The following is a 24,239-nucleotide window of genomic DNA, read 5'->3' as shown; positions in this document are numbered from 1 at the left end:
ATTTAGTAGATTTATTAATACATATACAAAGTCCAGACAAAAGCTACTGGTTCCGGCGAACCTCTATGTCATACTCTGGATCCGCCAATGAGTTTAACTACCTTGCACTTTAGAGTCTAGAGGTATGTAATATCTAAGATTTAGTATAAATTATTCTCTTTGACTCTTGGTGTTTCAGTAATCTAGTTGCTGATTAGAAGAAGACGTTTTACCTCCACAAAAACAGTGTAAAACTCAATCATCTGCACTGTATTCGATCAGCAGACGGTTAATCCATTCTTAGTAGTGCCTTTACAGTAACATGAACTAAGTGAATCGTATTGATGAAATGACACACTTCAAAGTAATTTAATTGTTGAAGAGAAGTTTGTCTACTACTTGGAGTCTTTTCGATTCATAACTTTTGCTATTGATCACTTGATTATGAGTGTATTGCGCTTGAGAATGTTTGTTTGTACCTCTGCAGAATACCGGCTGCATTAGGCAAAAGATATGTGAAGAGGAGTCAGCCATTTGAACTCATGGTGCTAGCTGGTCTGTTTTAGTTCTAAAAAATTGCTAAGACTTCAACTTCAGAAAGGGTGGAGGAAATATGTTGATGATAATGCTTTGCAGGTAGGAAATGTTTGTTGTTTAAGCTGATTGATGAGAATTTGTTCATATTGGAAGTTAAGTGATGACAGTCCAAGTTACACTACTGTCATGCAATTAGAGATATTTCTATTTGATTATTCCTCTAAGTGAATTGCACATATAGAACACATTGATTATGAAAGAGCAAAACTAAGTAAATAGTGAAAGCATTGAAATAAATGAGCAGTGTAACCTCAGAGATGTTCTTGAATTCTTTTTGGAAAAAAGGAGCTAGTCCCCTTTTTGTGATCAACTATAATGATGTTTTTTCAGGAGAAAAACTAGTTTATACCAACAATTCACGCAACATGTTCAACGTTTTATTAAGCATTCTGGAGACAAGTTAGATAACTTGAATAATCGTTTCATCTAGAATCTCTTCTACACTAGTCCTACAAAAAAAATGAGGCTCAATTCACAGCTCCTTCTGCATGGTTCTCTAACAAAACTGCAGTGCAGATGTGCCTGTAATGAAGTATGATTTGAACTTCCATTCTGTGAGGAAGATGATGTAATATAGAGAAGATGACACCATGAAGAGTAACGTGTGATCATATTACGCTTCAAGGTAAAGGAGACATATCTTGACTCGGTGGTACTGCCTGTTCTGCACATGGTGGAGGTGAAGGTGGTGATGTTGGAATGTTTGGTGGCGGAGGTAAAGAAGAGATTTGAGTTGGTGGGGGTGGAGAAGGTGGCGGCGGAGGTGATGGTGGAGAGAATATTGGAGGTGGTGTATAGCTTGGTGGAGGTGGAGGTGGACTAGCATTGCAAGGAGTTGGAGGTGGCGGAGGTGACAATGTTGGAGGTGGTGGTGGTGGAGATGATGGTGGCACAGTACGTGGCGGTGGAGATGGTGATGGCGGTGGCGGCGATGGGAGAGGAGATGGTGTGGGTGGAGATGGTTGTGGTGGAGGAGAACAAGAACAACAATTGGTTGGTAGAGGGGTAGGTAATGGAGGTGGTAATGCACATTTGAAAGTGTTACAATCAACTTTTTTAGACAAAAATCTCTGGCAATCCAATGCAGGTCTTTGCATAGGCCTTCCTCTAAGACAATTCTGTTGATCAGCAAATGCATTCAGATTTAGACAAGCTGGACTCTCTTGTGAAAAGTAGTTGTTGTCATAGACAAACTTCTTCAAATTTGGAAGTCTACATATGTTGTCAGATATCTTCCCAGACAACATATTATGACCCAAATTCAACTGCTCCAAACTCTCCATATTTCCAATACTCTCAGGTAAAGTACCCACAATTTGATTATAACTCAAATCCAACACTGTCAAGTTCTTCAGCATTCCAATCTCATTAGGCAAACATGAATGGAAATTGTTATTTATAAGAAGCAATTCATTCAATGTTTTAGCCATTTTCCCCAAACTAACCGGTATACATCCTTGAAACTTGTTGTTTGCCAAAACCATGACAGAAACAGGCGAATTCCCAAAGTTATCAGGCAACTCAGAAGAAAATCGGTTATTGTTAATAAACAAAGCATCAAAACTCCTTTCAAAAACTTGCCTTGGTAGCTCACCTTCAAACTCATTGAACCTCAAATCAAGAAACCTCAAGTTAGGCAATTGGACAACCACATCAGGGAACTTGCCAACGAATCGATTATTACTAACATCTAACTCAAAAAGGAGCTTCAAATTCAAGAAACTCTCAGGGATAGTACCACAAAACCTATTTGAGTTTATATGAAACAATGCAATATCATATAACAGGCCTAATTCATGTGGAAGAGTACCAGCTATATCGCCATGGTTGATATCGATACCAGCAACTGTAAGTTCAGAGGGCTCATCAAGAGAAGGCCAACAGAAAACTCCAGTGTAGTTACACACATTAGATCCTATCCAATTCGCGGTTATATTGTGAGGATCAGAGAGAATGGCTTCTTTCCAAGCTTGTAACGCAATGTATGCATTCTTTAGCCTAAAATTCTCAAAATTGAGTGATGGATTGATGGCAAGAATATCACCATTGTAGGATAAGAGCTTTCTACGGTTAGTGTATTCGATATCAGGGACACCCAAATGATCATGACTAGAATTAGATATTTGATAAGTGGTGGATGCATTGAAGAGAATAAGGAAAATGACTAGGTAGAATAATGTGTTTAGGCCAGAACTATGACCTGCAAAATGGTGCATGTTCATGTAAAAAACGTTTCCCTTTTCTTGGGAAGTTTTGGGTAGCAAAACTTGTTATATTGAGTCTTGTTTCAGTGAGGAAAAATGAATGAGAATGGAAAAAGAAGGTATTGTGAGGTGAAAAAGTTAATATGCCTAGACGGCTTTGCTACTATTTGATTTGTTGTTTTCTCTTTTGAGGTAAGTCTTTGGATATTTAACCCCAAAAAAGAAAAAGTCTTTGATTTGTTAATTAGATGAGCTTTTTCAGCTTGTTCGTCGTGATCGGAGTTCTGGTGAAACAGATTCAATTTATTTCGTTAATAAAATTTCATTAAATCTTTCATATCGTACTTAATCGGTTGTATACTCCTAGTAATTTATGTCCTAATACTAAAGTTTAACGTTTGTTTTTTATTATAAATATAGAAATGATATTTTTCATTGACGATTAGCTCACACGGTTATATAGAAGATAAAGGCATTGGAATGTTAATGAATAACATAGCGCAAATTCTTTTTTATAAACTCGTATATAATAGGATATCAAAATAATAAACTTTAATATAAATGCTTTGAGAACTCAAAAAGTTATAGTAATAATTTTTAATGTTGCATTGATATCGCACAAGAAAACAAAATGAGAATGTAGGGGAAAATATTATTGTGAATATAAACGGAGATGTTCAGTTGTTAGGAAAAAATGAAGGTTGAATATAGAAGTGAAGTACAGTACTGCTAATTTGCTAAGAATTGATTTGTCCTTTATTACAAGTCTTTACCCATAATAAAAACAAACAAAAAAATTAAAAAGGAAAGAAAAAGTCTTGATCGTTTTACATCAGCTATTTCAGCGTTATGGTGCACCTATACTTGCTGGCTAACACAACAAAATCAGAAGAAGAAAAAAAAAAAAAGATCCATGCAATAGTGAAATCATCACTAGATGAGCTAGAAATTATCAGCAAACCTTGTGGCAATTTAATAACAAATTTTCGAGTTTTCAGGAATTTAGTGGTTGTACTTTTACTAGTAAGAATTTAATTAAAAAAAGAAGGAAAAAAATTTAATGTTGTTGCATGCAGTTAAATAACTAAAAAGGCAAGTGAAGCATTTAATTTCTTCATATTTGTATGGGGTTTCAATGTATGTATTTTGCATATTGTTTTGCAGAATAAAAAGGTTAATTTGTTGTTGCTACAATTTGTACATATATCATAACAAAAGAATTGAAATTTAGAAGTGTGTTGAATAGATTCTAAAGCTCTATTGTCCAGGATATCTTGTGAGGAGATAAATTTGTACACAAGGAGAATTGCTCCAAACATTAGAATGTGCCCTTAAAATTTCCATAGCTTTTTTCTTTATAAAGGCTTTACAATCAGCTTGAATCACCATGCAAAGTTTTGAGACAGCCCCAACTCTTAACATCTCTATTAGCACTTCTTTTGTAGCAGAAAATTTAGAAATCAATCCAAGAATCTGAATTGCACTATCATCTGTAGCTGAAGATATCCTAAGTATCCTTTTAGAAACCACTACAATTCCAGCTGCATGTTTAAGTAATTCTGCTCTCCCATCAGCCAAACTACACAAATGTAACAAAAGACAGAACACTAATTCAGTTACCCTTTTCTCATTGTTGCTTAATTCGAGTTCAATTAGCTCGAAAATAGCCCCCAATTCTATCATTTTAAGCCTGTTTCTTCCTCTTGGACATGCATCTATTAGCACATGTAAAGCTGCTTTTGTAGCTTGTTGAGACACCTTAGTTTTGCTGTTTTTGCGCAAAATATTCAACATTTCTTGGAAAAATTCGGGTGTTAGACTCGATAATAGATTTGAACTTGATACTGAGATCACATTTTTCAGGACCATAATTGCATGAGTCTTGATTATTACAACTTGATTGTTGTTGTTGTTGATCATTTCTCTCTTCAAAATCCATAAAATAGCTTCAATTAGATCATGATTTTCCTTGACAAGTTGCTTGTTTTCATGTGTTGGGCTCCAAACAAGATGGAAAATCCTCAAAACTTCTTCAATTCCCACAATTATTTTCCCTTCCTTAAAACTCCTCAATATGAAACAAACCATGGCCTTAATTACACCAGCTTCATTCAAACACTTCTTATTTTTCTCGTTCTCACTGACCATGTTACCCATTTTCCTTAACGCTTCTACATAAAGCTCGCGATTATTCACCTGGCGAATTAGCCTGATGACATGTGATTTGTTCAAAGGATATTTGGGCGATGGTATTTGCTCAATCCCATTCTCAGCATTGCCAATGGTCCAGGATCGGATCAATCGCCCGAGCATATGGTTTGGCGTCAACAACTCGATATCTTTAGGCAAAGATTGTTTAGTTACTGGACATGTAGCTGTATTTTTGTCTGTCATCAACAACCATTGTTCAATACTTTGACGGTCGTAAGTAATTCCAGTGACTGTTGTAACAGGATCTTTCATGATTTGTAGTGATACAGGACACAAAAAATATTGGGGTATCTCTACTTCTTCCATTTTTTCTATATGAAAATCAACAACAAGAATCTAACTATATATAATAGAAAAAAAAAGAAGAGAAACAGAGTTTTTTTTTCTTTTCTGACGAGAGGTGGTAAAAGAAAGCCGCTAATATATATATATATATATATATATATGCATGAATTGTTTGAGTGGACAAAGCAAAGGAAGATGTACCAGAAAATAATCAATTTCTAGATATACGTACTATACTACTTATTTAATTATTGTTGCTTTTGTTTTATTGTTTTTCGTTTGATTTTTTGGTCAATGTTTGGACTAGAAGGAGTCAGTCAACGCACGAGGAACAAATGAAAAATATACTACTACTCCATAGAAAACACTTTTTGCTGACTTTCTAACATTTTGCAATTTCAACATTCCAGACCAACCATAGTGGCAAAGTGGGGCTAAGCGACAAGTAGAAAGACGTAGTAATAATCACACGAAGAAATTCATTAGATACAGTCATTCCACAACCCTTCACAAAAAAACAAAGATTTATATGTACAAACAATATTTTCTTTACAAAACCTTATATGTAAATTACATCGACAATAATATGAAAATAATACAAATTAAATATTAATTTGGGCTTGAAGGTAAAACCTTTCAACCAATAGCTACAATTATAACTCAAACCAATTAAAAGTCTTATTATGATAATCAGAGACGGATGTAGGATTTAAACTTTATGAGTTCAGAATTATAATTTTTTTTAAGTTATTGGATTATAAATTAAGAATTTATACATATTCATTGAATTTTTTAATATAAATATAAGATTTGAACAAAAATTACTAGGTTTACCGAACCCGCAACCAATATTGTGGCTCGTCTCTCGTGATAATAAACTGATACAACTTTGTTACTTGGTGAAGGAATTAATCGATATATGTGCAAGTGGAAAGTAGCAATTAAGGTGCGCGGAAACTTTCTGGGACACGACAATTTTTTAAAAAAAGTTAGTCTGAAAGTGCTAGAAACAGGTAAAGCAACGTGAGGTCTTTTTTTTTGCTTTGTTGAATGCCTTAACAGAGTTGGAAAGTCTGATTCAAAATTGGCTGAACCTGTACTTCACGATATGAAATACTGCATGCATGCACGGCGACAAAAATACTTTTTCTCTTAAACGGCATAACTTCTAGTTTCATGCACTAGATACGGCTTCTTTCCTAATTCTCTTAACTAATTTAATGTGAAAACTGGGAATTTTGGTACATTGGATAGTCCTTCAAGTTTGCCATACGAGGCAAAACAAGTTTCGACTACGTTATTTGTTGTTTACAAATGATAATATGTACATTTGGACTATGTGAGGAGGAACTTTATATTTGGTTTTTTACTTAATATAAGAATGCTTCTTTTCAAAGATAAAACTATTTACCTGTAAGTAGTAACATAAAATCAATTTTCTAGTCTTCTTTTGCGTATCCTATTAATTCGAATCTTCTATCAACATTACAGGAAGGAAACAATAAGTTTGGCTATGGCTTGGCACAGGGGCGGTCCAACGGTATTTGGGGCCTAAAGCCAAACTTCAATGAGGATCCCTAAGTTTTTCGGTATTAAAAAACTCATTTAGTAAGATTTTATTTAAAATTTATTTTTTTAGTTTTTTGAGATGTAAAATTATTAATAATTTATTTATAATCGATTTCTTTACTAGGATTATATATGTTTCCACTTTCTAGGATTATTATTCAATTCTTTTAGGATTTTCTGATTTTCTAAAAAATCTATGACTCACCAATTTCTTCTTCTTCTTGCATTCCATTGTCGTCTAGCTCAACTATATTAGTGATTTGTTCATCTACCACAAAATTTTCCCTATTTTTTTTATTTAAAATTTTTATTTTTCGCTAAAAATTTATTAAGCGCTCTTTTTTGAGATTGTATTAAAGTTCCAATTCTTCCATTTTTTGGCATTTTTAATACGCGAATTCATATTTTCTTGTTGACATATTAAAATTCATAATAAATAAATAAAAAGATGATACATATACTTACAAACAAAAGATATCAAAAAATAACAAATTCTAGATGCAAAGTATTAAGAAAGTACGGAACAATTGAACCTAGTTTAACAAACAGTCATAGATAACTTGATGTTACTTTTGCTGCTTCAATATTTTTGATGCAATGCCGGAAAAGCTTGACAAAAAAGGGTTGCAATTTTCTTTTGCTATCTTACTTGACGGAATATTTTATGAGATAGTGGACTTGTAAAGAAAGATAAAGTAATCAAAGTAATATGGACCGAATAATAATGATGATAGTGTATAAAGGAGGCAAGAAATATATTCACACCTTAAGTTTAGGGCTGAATCCCAAAAGTAACTATTTCTATTATCAAATTATCTCTTATTTTCTTTTTCATGTTAAATGCATTTTTTCTTTGATATACTAGATATTTTTAAAAAAAAAATTCATATGAACCTATTTAATATTAGAAAATTTTTGGGGCCTCTATAGATATGGGGCCTCAAGCAGTTGCTTGAGTTGCCTTACCAACAGGCCACCTCTAGCTTGGCAGAACCTAATAGCTTCGACTCAGACATTATATTTGTGTTATTTTGTCCTATATTTCATAATTCTCTTAAATTCTACACTTACACAACTCTTATATATGGAGACGCAACTCAAATTTGAGACTCAAACAACCAACCAATTGACCGATCTAAAGTTTGGTCGATTGATAAATGTGAAACATTATTACTCGTCCTTAATATTCGTCATCTTATCAAATTGTCCAATATCCAAAAAATTGATTCAATGTATGCAGCATTTTTACTAATTCACATAACTACGTTGCATTGGAATTTTAAACATTTTGTAGAAATTGAAAGGATTAATTTTAACTCTCTCGTTTTTTTTACCTTTTAAATATATTCAAAATTAATTCCCTCCTGCGAAAGTTATCAATTTATTCCCTATTTCCTCCTTTGGATGAATTCAAGAATTTCTGGTGGACGTGAAACCTCTTTTATACATTTTCTTATTTGACTAATTAAGGGTTAAACTTCTCTGGCATCTCAACTTATTCTCCCTCTAATTTCTTTCTTTTTTGACCATTAGTGTTAATAGAACTTAAAAATTATGAAAATATTTTCCTTCTAATCACGTTCAACTCTAGTCCTAAAAAGTATAAGCGGTCGTTGCAAATATAATCCGGTCTAAAAGTCCGGAGTCGAATCCCACATAGAATTAAGGTCTCACTATAACTGTACAATATCACTAAGAAGACAAGCTCAAACAATTGCTAAGTTATAAATATTAAGATTCTTATGTCTAACTAATTAACTAACAAATTAAAGAAGTAAATTAACAACTAAAGATAGTAAGGGTTGGAGACTAAGTTATGATTTCTCCAATTGTCGGAATCCTTCCCGCTACGTCTCCTACAATTTCGCCTAAGTATTCTCTACCGATCGTGAGTATTTCGTGTCAGCGACCCAAAATCCCACCTCAGGCGTCGTGATGACACTTAGTCTCTAAGACTAGGCAAGACGATTACAATTATATTTCGAGCCATTTTTTTAATTTAATACAAGTGTCGAAACCAATAACGAAAATAATTATAACAACCTCCCAAGACTGGTAATACTGAGTCACGAGCTCTAACCGGATACATGCAATGATCTCAAGGATCGAATATAAAATATTGTTCGAATAAGAGATGACAGTACAATAAAAATGGAAAGACTCCCAGAGACTGCGACGGCTAAGCAACTCTACCTTGAATCCTTACATTCAACACACTAACTCTGTCCGAGTCCGATATCTCCAATATCTGACTTTGCACAAAAATATACAGAAGTGTAGTATGAGTACACCACAGTCGGTACCCAGTAAGTATCAAGACTAACCTCGGTGGAGTAGTGACGAGGTACAGTCAAGACACTCACTAGTCAATTAACCTGTGCAATATAGCATACAAAAATAATAGAAATCAAATAGCAGTGATAGCAACAACAATCAACTAGTGATATAAACAGCAAGGCAACAAGAACACCATAAATATTGCCCAAGCGAATAATGAACAAAAGCACAACCAATTAATCAAGTCCTTCAAAATATACATCTTTTATCTACAAGTTTTTCGAATAGAAATCTTTAGAATATAATCCTTTCAAATAAGTATCTTACAAATATAATTCTTTCAAATAAATATCTTTCGAATATAATTCTTTCAAATAAAGATCTTTCGAATATAATTCTTCAAATAAAATCTTTCAAATATAATTCTTTCAAATAAACTCTTTCGAATATAATTCTTTCAAATAAAATATCTTTCGAATATAATTCCTTCAAATAAATATCTTTCGAATATAATCCTTTCCAATAAAATATCTTTCGAATATAATTCATTCAAATAAAAGTCACTCTATGACACCTCATTTCATAATCATAAAACACGAGTCTCATCTCACTTTCATATTTTCATGGAACCTCGTGCCCATATCTCTATTACAACCGCACAGACAACTCACGTACCAAAATATCAATATATATAATATCTGCATGATCAATTTATTTAAAATAAAGTAAGTTCACAATTTTTAAACAAAGTAAGAAATCAACAAAGAAATGAGTTTATTTTTGAACTCATTTGGGCGAAGAAAATGACATTTCAATTAAAATGAAGCACTTGTATTAAAACATAATACAACATAATAGCAATTTCTTTTATTCAAAACAACTCAAACTTCGAAAACCATTAAAAACCAGAAACACAAATCCTCAGAGTCTTGTACAAAGAGCCAAAATCAACACAATACAACAAGGAATACAAAAGACATAATAAAATCAAATAATACATTACGGAAGAACAGAAGAATTTACATATCACAAAAAAATATAAGAACCAAAGGCAAGTGTAGACATAGAGAAATATCAACAAAGGGCACTCCCGAGGTACCGCCTCGTACTCCCAAATCATAAATAAATTCCAATATTTTCTTATATCACCGCGGGAGCCTTCACATTTAGTTTTTAAAAATTATTTTTCAGAAATAACATCCCGCGTTTTAGTCCACCTTATCACACCGCATGACTTTTAGTAGTTCCCCTACTAGCCACACGCATCAATCCCACCTTATCTCACCGCATACGTTTCAGCACCCTGACCTTATATCACCACATGCGTATCAATATCACAATATTTCACAAATCGCACCTCAAGTGCCCAAATATCACAGCATAACACAACGTGTACCTCAAGTGCTCAAATATCACAACATATTATAAATTACACCTCAAGTGTTCAATTATCACAACATATCACAAATTGCATATCAAGTGCTCAAACATCACAATATCTCATAAATTGCACCTCAAGTGCTCAAATATTACAACTTGCCACAGAAATCAACAATACATTATTTTCCACAATAAGGAGCTCAAGGCTCGACCATAATGTGCACAAAATCTTAACAAAAATATTCGGGAGTGAACAACTCAACAGAATAATATTTCGCAATTTAACACTTTGCTTCAATATGATTTACGGCCTTTATAACTCAATACCAATTTCGACAATATGAACTGGAAAGTAATTCATCAAGGAACAACGTCTTCTTTAATCCAAATTTTTTGAAAATAGATTAATGCCTCCTTTTAAATTTATTTAATAAATTATTTGCAAAGTAATAATCCATAATGAAATTATCTCCAGGAAATATCAACTCAACAAAAATACGAGATTCACATAAAAATCAAGGTGGCAATCACACCAAATTATCATATAAAAATAAATTCAACAAATAAGGATTTAGTAAGTGCCAACAAATTTCCAATTCAATATTTAAGGGTGTCTAAGAATTTTAACCGGTATAATTTTCACATATAAGCGAAGTACGTACCCGTCACCTTGCGTACACAACTTTTCACATTTTACAAATGGCACATACGACTCAATGCCTAAGGGGTAATTTCCCACACTCAAGGTTAGGCAAAATACTTACCTTTTTGAAGTTAGGCTGATATTCCAAAATAGCCTTATTGATTGAATTAACCTCCGGACAACTCAAATCTATCCAACTTAATTGTATAACTTCATTAAAATTCATCGAAAATAATTCCAGATAATAAAACGTCGTCTTATAAATTCACATTAAAAAGTCAACCAAAAGTGAACGCGGGGCTTGCCTCTCGGAACTTGATAGAAGTTTTACGAAATCCGAACACTCATTCCGATACGAGTTCAACCATACTATTTTTATCAAATTCCGATAACGAATCGACCTCCAAATCCTCAATTTAAAGTCTATAAAATTTCTACAATTTTCAATCCAAAATACTAATTTAATGATAAAAATAATAATAGATTCGAGTAATTTAACCAAAATTGAGTTAAAAACTCTTACTCCAATGTTTATCTTGAAAATCTCTTGAAACTCGCATTTCCCCAAGCTCCAAATCGTCAAAAATGCAAAATGGGACGAAGTCCTATTTTCGGAACTTAAATATACTGCCCAGCCATTTACCCTATATGATCATGGAAAATTCTTCACGATCGCAAAGTACAAATATTTCCAGAGCATTTTTGCCCTATGCGGTAGCGGCCATTTCCACCGATCGCGAAGCGCAAACTTCTATTACACTTCCCAAATTCTTCTCAGACATCATGTAGTTTATTGGTCATAACTCTTTATACAAAACTCCAAATAAAAAATGGTTTGATTTTATGAAAACTAGACATCAAGGGATACAACTTACATTTTTGGATCATCTCCAAATTTCTTATAGATTGCAAGTTATAAGCTTCCAAATTCGAGTCAATGACAGCATAATTTTTCTCTATGCGATCGCGAAAGGCCTTTCGCGATCGTGATTCATTGGCCAATTTTTCCCATTTTTCTCGTCGCGATTGCGGCCAATTCCACACGATGGCATTGCACACTGTTGTAGCTAAAAACCAGCACCTAAAAATAGCCTAAAAATGATCTAAAACCACCCCGACACTCACCCGAGCCCCTCGGGACCCCGTCCGAACATACCAACAAGTCTCAAAACATATTACGAACTTAGTCGAAGTCTCAAATCGTATCAAATAATGCTAAAACCACGAATCGCACCCCAATTCAAGTCTAATGAAAACTAACAAATTCCAACTTCTACATTTGATGCCGAAACCTATCAAACCAAGTTCGATTGACCTCAAATTTTGCACACAAGTCATAAATTACATAATGGTCCTATTCAAATTTCCAGAATTGGATTCCGATCCCTATATCAAAAAGTCAACTCCCTATTCAAACTTCCAAACCTTCAATTTCTTATTTTCGCCATTTCAAGCCAAATTCAACTACGGCCTCAAAATAAATATCGAGACATACTCCTAAGTCCAAAATCACCATACGAAACTATTAGAATCATCGAAATTCTAATCCTGAGTCGTTTGCTCAAAAGTCAAACTCCGGTCAACTCTTTATGTTTAAGCTTCAAAAATAAAAATTGTTCTTTCAATTTAATCCTGAATCGTACGAAAACCAAACTCGACCACACACGCAAGTCATAATACACATTACAAAGATGCTCGTTACCTTAAGTCGCTAAATGAGACGTTAATTCTTAAAACGACAAGTCGGGTCGTTACGCTTTGGGTGTCGTAATTCTCTTCCGAGCAACTACCACAATTTACTAGATGTATTCTTCTGAAATACGCTAGCTGGCTCTAGTTCACCGCTCACCAAGATCGCACCAAGGTTTCGTAATTTCTAATACCACCTTTAAACCCTCCGCATTGATTCCTCATATACGTTAGGAGTGATGTTATTCAACAACTACCTAAATGTACCCTTTTTCAAGCAATACACACTAAATAGGCACAGTCAATTGAGGGCCCTTCAATCAACTAAGATAATCACGTAGTTGAACAAGTAGATAAAATCCAACAGGAAAATTATATTAAATCCAGAAGATTCCATCAAACCCTAGATGAGAAAGTTTAGCTACTCATAACCATACTAACAATCATGATAATAATTGAAAGCATCAAACTATAGATTAAGAAAGAACGGAGGAGAAAACTTTTGTGATTCGTTTCTTCTAAGTGTTTCCGTAGCCTTTTTCCTCTCCAATAGTGTATCCCCCATCACGGTCGATTGCAATTATAGTAACCTAACGAAGAGTCGGGATCAAATCCACAGGGAGCTAGATGGGAGTTAGGAGTATATATTCTAATGCGTAAATTTGAACTATCTTAATTTGCACTTCCACAAAATAGTTTTGTTGCTATTTCTATTTCAAAAATAAGTTTTTCAAAGTAAAGAAATAAGAGGATGATAATTATTTTTGTTGTTTTTCAAGTTTGTAAAAAGCCTAGGGGTATGACCTTTCACCTAGGGTGTTTGCCTAATGGGATAAAATCTTAATGCTTGTTTTGGTGATCGGGGTGTATTATAGCTATCAACTCTCAATTACCCACTCAATACCTCTCGGTCAGAGAGTGGTTTTGCCCAATTTGGCTTTCTCAAGTCTAAATGAGTATCACATAAAACGGTTGATAAAAGCTAAAGTCGGGTTATTACTATCTATAGGTTGAACCATTTTGATTGGGTTAATCAATCTCTCGATTGACCCAATTTCTTGTTAGCCAAGATTTTCTAGGCTAAGTCTCTCTTTCTCAAGTAGAGACTAAGTCAATTAGGCATGAACTAATATTTGCAACCATTAATTCCATAAATTAAAGCATGAACAAGGCTAAATAACAAACACTCAAGCAAAAACAAGCACTAAATTAGATACCCATAAGGTTTACACAATAGGGTTGGGTCACAACCCTATTAAAAATCTAGCTATTCATGCTTGAAATTGTAGAAATAGAAGAAGAAATACTAATTAAGCTCATATTGTAAAGTTAGAATGATAAAATCTATAGTAAAATACTCCAAAATATAGAAAACTGCCAAAAGAGGTAAAGAAAAACGGCTATAGAACTTGTTGTGTCAAAAAGTTGACCTAATTTTATGAAACTCTTCTATTTATACAAGGCTGAAAATTTCGGACAAAAATGCCCTTCGGGAGGTTTTGCGATCGCACAATTCCATGTGCGGTCCACAGAATTCTTCATCTTGCAGGAGCTGGGGTTCTGCGGCCGCATAATTCTGAATTACAGCTGCAAGGTAATATTTTTGCGGTCGGTCCACAGATTTAGCATTGCGGTCGTAACCTGGTCTTCTGCGGTCCACATATTTACTTCTGCGGCCGCAAGGTACTTCTGAAGGATGAGATTTTCACATTCTCTGAAGTTGATCTCAAGATCTTCTTTTGCGGCCGCACAATTCCTGTACGGTCCGCAGTTTGCTCGAAAGTCTGCTAGGATTTCCTTCATTGTCTGTGACCACAAATGGAATTATGCGGACCGCAATTTATTTTGCGACTGCAAAATTCCTTATGCAGACCCACTTTGTATGCTTTTGTACCCTTTTGTTGCATTGATCTCAGACTACTCCTTTTTTAGTCGAATTTCATCTTGGGAGTCCAACTTCCAAGATTCCTGCAAATTGGCACTTTTCATTAGTTTTGGGAACACAATTCAATGTTTTTAGACTAAAACAAAAGCAAAAAGGCATTAATAAGTAGTCTAAATCCCCACTTATCAAATCCTCAAAACTTAAGTCTTTGCTTGTCCTCAAGCAAACAAAATAGTTCCTACCTCCACAAGTTGACGGCCATTTAAGCCATTCAAAGGTGAGCCATTCACACATCAGTTGGGACCAACAATTACCCACACTACTTATGTATTATCAACAAGGAGATAAGTTGAATGTTTATGCTCATATAGTTCTAATGTGACACTTGATCATCAAGAGTTGACTTTATTCATCAAGGAAGCTCGCTCTCTCATATAGGTCATTGTGGATTCTAAACTCCTCCTCCTCCTCTACTCTCCATTTTCATGGCTCACTTAAAATTTTAGCACTCAATCCAAAATCTTAGGAAAGGTTCACTCATCTCTCTCAAGAGAATGTCGCAAGTACGGCTTCAAGTACCATAGGCTTACCCCTCATGTAGATCGCCACTAATGTAAGCTTACTTGGCTCAATATCAGGTAGGACTTCTTTCGGGATGTAATGAAGGCTTTTGGGCTAGTGTTGGATATGCTATGGTTGAGTGGTTACACCTTTCTTAAGCACTCCATCTTTTTATTCTCGGCTCACACCTTGCCAATTCTTTGAGACACTTTTTGTTTCCTGATTGAATTAGAGAGACTTAACATCACTCTTTCTTGATCATGACATTCATTTTATCCCTTTTTGATTTTTCCATGTTCTTGATCATGACATTCATTTTCTCCCGTTTTGATTTCTCCATATTTTGGATCATTGCCTTTCTTTGAATCCCTTAAACTCTTCCACCTATTTACTTTCTTTTGCATTTTTATTTTTGTTCTTTCCTTTTCTTACCTTTCATTCTCATCATTTCTTTTATATTTTTATTCCTTGATACCTATTTCAAGTTCCTCGTCTATCCCCCAAACTTACATTTTTAGCCAATTATTTCACAAGAGTGTTAAGAAAAGCTCGGGTTCCAAGAGAGGGTCACGACAAAACGGGTAAAGGCTTGTAACATGGTTAACAAATGAGACAGGCTCGAGGCTCAAATGGGTTGACTAGGTATAACAACATTGGTATGCAATGGAAAATTCAAGCGGGTCAAGGAAAGCCTACAATCATTTTTCAAGCCAAGAAAAACTTAAGATTTCGCCTTGAAACACATTCGGGGAAAGTTCTAGACCATTCACACGGGAATTTGAACTAGCAACAAAACAGCTCACCCCTCACGCAACTGGATTGTTAAAGAGGATAGAGTCGAGGGCCCACAATAACCACATTCAAGATTTAAAATCAAAATGGTTCGATTAAACCACTCGATGAATGCCTAAGTCAACATAAGAGTCACAAAGTCACTAACTAGAGCTATTTCTTTTAAAAAACTTATTTCTAACCATAAGCACGTAGTTAAGTGTATTGGTGTCAAGTGAAGCATGTTTAACTCTTTGAGCATGACTTAATTATGTCTTTTTATTCATTAATACTACTATTAGTATCTACACACCAAAAACGGACTCAGCCCCTTAAGAAGGTTGTCACGCCATCTATCGTTGGGAAGAGTCACCCGGTTCACACAAAAACTACCTTTGGAAAGAACCGTGGCATAAGAAAACCAATGGCTGCCACAAGCTTGGTAACCTATCTCCAGAGCTTATCCACTGACTTCTTGGAGGCATGGGACTTTCTCATTTTCTTAACTTCTTTTCCCAGCTCTTCGATCACTGACCTATGTTGTACCACGGTGGCCATGATAGTGTTCTGGTTTTCCAGGAGCTTCTTTAGAGCGTCTTCCACTGATGGGGGCATCTGAGGTGCCGATATAGAGGACTATGCTACAACAGTACTGGATAAATCAGACAGCTTTGCAGTAGCTGTCTGCATCCAGTTGTTGAGGCTTGCCAATGTCTGGGAGACTCGCAGCACAGAGAGTAGGGCAGTAGGCATCGACACCGTCTTCAAAGCCAAATGGAACCTGTGACAAGGACTGCTCTAGGAACTAAGGATGGTGGTGAAGGAATAGCTTCGGCACTAGCTGAAGGCTCGGTCGAAGTGGATGGAATTTCAATTTCCTCTGCAGCTACCACAAATGGCTCATTAGATTGGCATGTGGTGGTAGACGACTGATCCTTTTTCTTAGGGTTGTGTGCATCCATTAATGAGTACCATGAGAAGGGCTTCTTTGCCCGCACCTTCGTATCAAAGTCCCTCGGCTCTACCCTCGCATCTGTAAGATACTCTATAATGGTGTTGGGATACGGGTAGGATGTGTCAGCTAGCCGAGCGACCACAAAGATATTGGCCTACATCACGTCTCCCACATTGATGGGGTACCCGGCCATTTTGGAAGCCACTAGAACTGCCCATGGGATAGGAAGATATGTCTCATTCTGGATCGGGTCTAGTCGGATGCATACAAAGGTCTTCTACCCCTTTGCCTAAAAGCTCAGAGTACTCCTATGAATAGAAACCCCTGCTGTGATCCAAGGTGGTGGTGGCCCAGGAGCTGCTAAAATCTCAGCTAGCCAAGGACGAGTTGCATCCCCAAGTGCAAATTTCTCAAGGTACTCTGGGGGATCGACATCATCAAACCCCAAGTAAGTGTTCAATGTGTGCTGGTCAAATCGCACGTTGAGGTTCCTCACTTTATTTACCTTTGTCCTTTTCTTGATATGCGCCACATTGGCGTAGAACTCACGGACAAGGTATTCTTTCGCATCCACCATGCTTTGGCTAAACTACATCCATCCTTTGTGTTCCCGAAATTGTCTCAAAATTGCAGGGTTATACTTTTCTATATCTTTTAACTGAAATTATCGCTCAAGAGTGAGCGACCTCACTGGCCACCATTGACAGAAACTGGTGAAGGAAACCAAACTGACAAATCGGCCATCCCACACCTCTTTCTTTTTCGACCTCTTGAGACCGGTAACATTAGCATATCCACATCTTCCATCATCGGGGATGTCTTGAAATGATGTCTCTCGTGCCTGGCGGACAAGTGTAGTGGAAGGCTCAGAAGCCTGACTGACACTCTCCGAACCCTTGGAGGTGCTATGTGATGATGACGGCTCATCCCTGAGCTGATATATCCCCGACGGTCTTGATTGGACGGTCATCTACTCATGTACAAAGGCTAAGTTTCCCTCTGATACATCCCTAAACGGGACAAAAGAACTGGTCTTTGAGAGGTGTGTACCTCTACCTCTGCCGGTTGTTGTCTTCTTTCTGATTTTAAGTTGTTGGGAACTAGGTAAGGGTCTCTTCCCTCGTCCCCGAGAGGGATCACCCCTTCCTTTTGAAGTGTTACCTATTCCTCTAGATAGAACCATGTTCTATTCCACGCAAAGGCGATTGTTAATTGCAATTCATGTTTAGACACATAATGAACGTAAGGACACACCAAAAGATACTGCGAAAAACACAATAGAAACACTTTTGTAGGGTAGGGAGTTGCGGTCCACAAAATTTTCATTGCGGCCGCAGAAGGAGCATTGCAAACCACATAATTTTCCAGTGCGGCCGCAGAAATGGATTACGGTCCGCACATTTCTCATTGCGGCCGCAATTCAGACATCACCAATATTCCAACTCTCTAATGACAGAGAATTGTCTTGCGGCCGCACTTGAGAGTCACCAATTTTGACAACTCTCTAATCACAGGATATAAGTTATTCTGCAGACGCAATAGGATTTCTACGGTTCACACATTTTTCATTGCAGACGCAGAACCATGCCTTGCTAAGGTGCACTAGTCTTTATCTTTTGCGGACCGCACAATTTCTTGTGCAGTAGCAGATTCTAACAATTACGAATAGACGGTCAATTTTACCTAGGGCTTAAAATGTTTTTGCACAATATTGACATGGAAACAATATCTAAGCATGAAAATCTATTTACCTATTCCCCTTAGAGAATTTTCCAGTCTACCCACTACATATTTACCCCACATAGTTGTTCAAATAGATTCAACAGTCAAATGGTCTAATTTTTTACTAAAATTCTAAAAATTAAAAGAAATTAATCAAGATGATTAAGCATACGAGATGTTAATGAGTGCAAGAGATGAGTGATTAATAGTGGCTAGGCGTGTAGGCAGACAATTTAACAAGAAATTTCAATTTGGTGCAATTTGTGAGCTTAGAGAATGAAAAAGGAGAACAATGCCTTAGCCCCTCTATTTATACTCTATGGTTTCTGTCAAGGTAAAGCGGCGTGAGTGCGGCCACAAAATTCCAATTGCGGTCCGCAATCTGTTTCCTGAGGGCCCAGCTGCCTTGTTGTTTTACGGAACGCATAATTTGTTGTGCGGCCGAAGAATCTGTTGCGGACCGTAGATTTTATTTTGCGGCCGTCGATTGGCCATTTTCCTGACTGACCAACTTCAGAGAGTTGTCATTTTTCACCTTTAACTTATGTGGTCCTCAATGCAATGGTGCGGCCACAGAGTACCTTTTGCTGCAACAACCATAATTGTGCAGCCCGCACAATACAATTTCGGTCCGCAATTCTTCCCACGCTTAACCAAAATTCTGGGCACAATTACTATAAAGTACACTTATCCCTGCAACACACTTCACATCCAATTAGCACAAAAATAACACCTACTACAACAGAAGAAAAGAAAAGAAAAAGAAGCATGGGTTGCCTCCCAAGAAGCTCCTGATTTAACGTCGCGACACAACGCAGATTACCATCATTTGAAATGAATCACTGTCACGACGTGGCCATCACCAACTTTTCCCAAATAATGCTTCACCAGGTGACCATTGACTTGGAATACTTTATTGCTTTTGTTATTCAAGTCCAATGCACCAAAAGGTGTCACACCCACAATTTCAAAAGGACCACTCAATTTAGACTTTTGCTTTCCGGGAAACCTCCTCAACCGTGAGTTGAACAACAAAACAAGATCGCCCGTCTTGAACTCTTCGTTCCAAATGTATTTGTCATGAAGGTACCTCATCCTTTCTTTGTACAAGGATGAACTTGCATAAGCATGGTACCGGAACTTATCCAATTCATTCAAATGTACAATCCTGAAGTTAGTGGCTGCATTCCAATCAAGATTCAACTTCTTTAGAGCCCACATGGCTTTGTGCTCAAGTTCCACCGGAAGATGAAAAGCTTTGCCGAACACCAACCGGTATGGAGACATTACGATAGGAGTTTTAAAAGCAGTCCGATAAGTCCATAATGCATCATCAAGCTTCTTTGACCAATCAGTCTGGTTAGCATTCACTGTTTTGGACAAGATACTCATTATCTCCTGGTTAGGGACTTCCACTTGACCGCTAGCTTGTGGATACTAGGGAGTCGTAACTTTATGAGTAACACCATACTTGCTAAGTAAAGTGTCAAAAGCCTTGTTGCAAAAATGCGACCCCCATCGCTTATGATAGCTAGCGGAGTACCAAACCTTGTGAAAATATTTTTCTTCAAGAAAGACACCACACTTCTCGCCTCATTGTTGGGTAAAGAAACGACCTCAACCCATTTGGACACATAATCCACAGTGACCAAGATGTAGGTGTTTCCACAATATCTCACAAAAGGGCCCATAAAGTCAATACCTCACACATCAAAAGTATTAATCTCCAAAATGGTTGTAAGAGGCATTTCATTTTTTTTTGAGATACCACCGGCCCTTTGACATTCATCATATCTTTTCAGTACATCACTTGCATCTTTGTACATAGTTGGCCAATAGAAATCGCAACTTAGCACTTTCGCCGTCGTTCTTGCTCCATCATGGTGACCACCATATGGCGAAGAATGACAAGCCCCAAGAATATCACTTTGCTCTTCTTCCGGTACACATCTTCTAATTACCCCATCCGTATAAATCCGAAAAAGGTATGGCTCATCCTAATTATAATCTTGACAATCCCATTTGAGCTTCTTCCTTTGGTTTGAAGAGAACTCATCCGGGATAACTCCACACACAAGGAAATTTGCTAAATTCGCAAACCATGGCACCTCTTTCATTGAGATAGCCAAGAGTTGCTCATTGGAGAAGGAGTTAATGATATCAAGGACATCATGCGGCCTCACCTCCTCCTCCAAACGAGACAAGTAGTCCGCCACTTGATTTTCACTCCCTTTTCAATCTTGGATGTCAATATCAAACTCTTGCAACAATAGCACACATCTCATTAACCGAGATTTTGTATCTTTCTTGCTCATAAGATAGCGAAGTGTCACATGATCCGTATGAATAATAACTTTTGCACCCATCAAGTACGGGCGAAACTTCTCAATTGCAAACACAATGGAAAGAAGCTCTTTCTCCGTAACAGTGTAGTTGACTTGGGCACAATTCATGGTCTTACTAGCATAGTAGACCCGATGAAAAATCTTGTTGATGCATTGCCCCAAAATATCTCCAACCGCTGCGTCACTAGCATTACACATGAGCTCAAAAGGGATACTCCAATTAGGAGCGCTGATAATGGGAGTGGTTGTCAACTTGAACTTTAACAATGCAAAGGCTCTCATGCAATCATCATTGAAGTGAAACTTAGCATATTTCTCTAAGATCTTGCACAAAGGTTTCACCACTTTAGAGAAATCCTTGATGAAGCGCCGGTAAAATCCCGCGTGGCCTAAGAAACTCCGCACGTCTTTCACCAAAGTCGGAGGTGGAATTTTAGACATCACCTCAATCTTAGCCTTGTCGGCTTCTATGATGTTCTTTGAGATCTTGTGGCCAAGGACAATGTCTTACTCGACCATGAAATGACACTTCTCCCAATTGAGCACCAAGTTCATTTCTTCACATTTGCCAATACTTTATCCAAATTTTCCAAACAATCATCAAAGGAATCCCCAACCACCGAGAATTCATCCATGAAAACCTCAAGGTAGTCCTCCACCATGTCCGTGAAGATAGCCATCATACACTTTTGAAAAGTCGCCGGTGCATTACATAAATCGAATGGCATTCGCTTGAATGCAAAAGTACCATACGGACATGTAAACGTTGTTTTCTCTTGATCTTCTGGAGTAATAAGGATTTGGTTGTAGCCCGAATATCCATCTAGAAAGTACGACCGACCAACCTATCAAGCATTTGGTCAAGCAAGGGAAGTGGGAAATGATCCTTCCTTATGACTTTGTTGAGCTTGCGATAGTCCATACACACTCTCCACCTGATCACCGTTCTTGTGGGAATCAACTCATTCTTGTCATTGGTGACCACCGTCATGCCCCCTTTCTTTGGGACACATTGCACTGGAGAAGTCCACGAACTATCGAAAATGGGATAGACAACTCTGGCATCCAACCACTAGATAATATCCTTTTAGACCACTTCTTGCATAGACTCATAGAGTCTCTTTTGATGTTCAATAGATGATTTGGCGTTTTTCTCCAAGTTGATCTTGTGCATGAAAAATTTGGGGCTTATTCCACGAATATCCGCCAATGTCCATCCAATAGCCTTCTTCCTCTTATGTAGCACTGTCAATGTAGAGTCAACCTGCACATTAATCAAACAAGAGGAAAGAATAACGGGTAAAGTAGAACAAGGGCCAAGAAATTCATACCGAAGATGTGGAGGCAATGGCTTCAACTCCAAGTTCTGAGGCTCTTCAATTGAAGGCTTTGTAGGAGGAATTTTCCTATTTTAAAGATCCAAAGAGAGTTTTCGAGGTGCATAGTTGTACGACCCCATTCCCTGCAAAGAATTCACACATTCCATGAAGCCATTCATCTCGTCATCATCAAAGTTGAGCAAGACGGCCTCCAACATATCACCCACATTAATCGTGGTATTTGTATCATCAACAATCACATCGGTAACCAAGTCCACAAAAGAACACACTTCAGTGCTATTTGGTTGCCGCATCGATTTGCACACGTGGAACACCACCTTTTCACCACCCACCCAGAAAGTTAGTTCTCCGTATTCCACATCAACAAGAGCCTTCTCCGTAGCAAGAAAAGGTCTTCCAAGAATAATCGTCACCTCATAGTCCACTTCACAATCAAGAATGACAAAATTCACCGGAAGAATGAATTTATCAACACGAATCAATACATCTTCAATCACTCCCAACGATATCTTCATGGTACGAACGGCCTTTTGTAATCTCATAGATGTGGGTCTTGGTTGCCCAATTTCCAAAGTCTTGAAAACCGAATAGGGCATCAAATTGATACTTTCCCAAAGATCACAAAGAGCTTTAGAAAACTTGACACTTCCAGTGGTATAAGAGATTGTGAAAGCACCGGGATCTTCCAATTTAGGATCCAATGAATGCACAATTTTCACTCACTTGATGAGTGACTTTGATAGTTTCAAAATTTATCGACCGCTTCTTTGTCACCAAATCTTTCATAAACTTTGCATAACCGGGCATTTATTCCAAAGCTTTAACTAATGGCACATTGATTGAGAGACTCTTCATCATGTTAATGAACTTTTTGAATTGATTCTCGCCATTTTGCTTGGCAAGACTTTGAGGATATGGAGGAGTAGGCTTAGGCAATGGTGCCTTAGCCTTTTGCACTACCGATTCCGGTATGTCAATAACGTGCTTCCTAGACGGGTTCACTTCCTCTTGAGTATCTTCCACATTGTCACCAATATCAAACCGAACTTCATCATTTGATTGCATCACATTGCTAGGGGTCTCTTATTCTTATACCACTTGCTCATCATCCACAAGTTGCCTTTGACTTGAGGTGGGTGCATTCCCACCTTTTCTACTTCTTGTTGTAACGACCATGGCATGCCCCGTGTCCTTTGTTCCTATTCACTTCACAAGAAAAATTATAACCATTATAGTAAGGGTTGGGGAGGATAAGAAATATAAGCATAACCATGAAAGTGACCATTTTGACCATCACACGCATTCCACAAATAAGATTGACTTGGTATACATAACTCGCTCTCGAAAATATTTTGATAATTTTTCCACAAGTGATTTCCTTCATAATATATACGAGGATCAACAGTAAAATTACCAACACCTAAACTCTCATAATTCCAAGATGTCATGTTTCTAAAATCAACAAGTAGAATAAAATAAAATTAAAAAAATAAAATAAAACAAAACAAAATAAAAGTTCAAACTTGAAACATAGCAATATATATAGCTACAACTACACCAATAGTTCACCGGTAACGGCGCTAAAATTTGATCACGCTCAACTCTAATCCTAAAAAGGATAAGCGGTCCCTACAAATATAATACGGTCTAAAAGTACGGAGTCGAATCCTACAGAAAACTAAGGTTTCACTATAACTATTCAATATCACTAAGAAGACAAGCTCAAACAATTTCTAAGTTATAAATATTAAGATTCTTATGTCTAACTAATTAACTAATAAATTAAAGAAATAATTTAACAACTAAAGCTACTAAGGGTTGGAGAC

At 36.8% G+C, this 24,239-nt stretch overlaps 3 protein-coding genes across 3 annotated transcripts; all 3 read right to left on the bottom strand.

The window, feature by feature from the left end:
• Window positions 1-931: 931 nt before the first annotated feature.
• Window positions 932-2,970, bottom strand: LOC104107011 (leucine-rich repeat extensin-like protein 4). Its single transcript, XM_070177596.1, has 2 exons — window positions 1,391-2,970; window positions 932-1,339 (listed from the first exon to the last, which is right to left on the bottom strand). The coding sequence occupies exons 1-2, from the start codon at window positions 2,796-2,798 to the stop codon at window positions 1,197-1,199; spliced, it is 1,551 nt and encodes a 516-aa protein (XP_070033697.1). The 5' UTR covers window positions 2,799-2,970; the 3' UTR covers window positions 932-1,196.
• Window positions 2,971-3,884: 914 nt separating this feature from the next.
• Window positions 3,885-5,386, bottom strand: LOC104107010 (E3 ubiquitin-protein ligase PUB23-like). The gene has a single exon (XM_009615687.4). The coding sequence runs from the start codon at window positions 5,295-5,297 to the stop codon at window positions 4,038-4,040; it is 1,260 nt and encodes a 419-aa protein (XP_009613982.1). The 5' UTR covers window positions 5,298-5,386; the 3' UTR covers window positions 3,885-4,037.
• A 14,167-nt stretch (window positions 5,387-19,553) lies between these two features.
• Window positions 19,554-20,120, bottom strand: LOC138894428 (uncharacterized). The gene has a single exon (XM_070179127.1). The coding sequence runs from the start codon at window positions 20,118-20,120 to the stop codon at window positions 19,554-19,556; it is 567 nt and encodes a 188-aa protein (XP_070035228.1).
• Between the last annotated feature and the right edge of the window lie 4,119 nt (window positions 20,121-24,239).

Source organism: Nicotiana tomentosiformis, chromosome 6 (assembly GCF_000390325.3).
Source record: "Nicotiana tomentosiformis chromosome 6, ASM39032v3, whole genome shotgun sequence".
Taxonomy (NCBI): Eukaryota; Viridiplantae; Streptophyta; class Magnoliopsida; order Solanales; family Solanaceae; genus Nicotiana; species Nicotiana tomentosiformis.
This window is presented reverse-complemented; position numbering and strand designations above follow the sequence as displayed.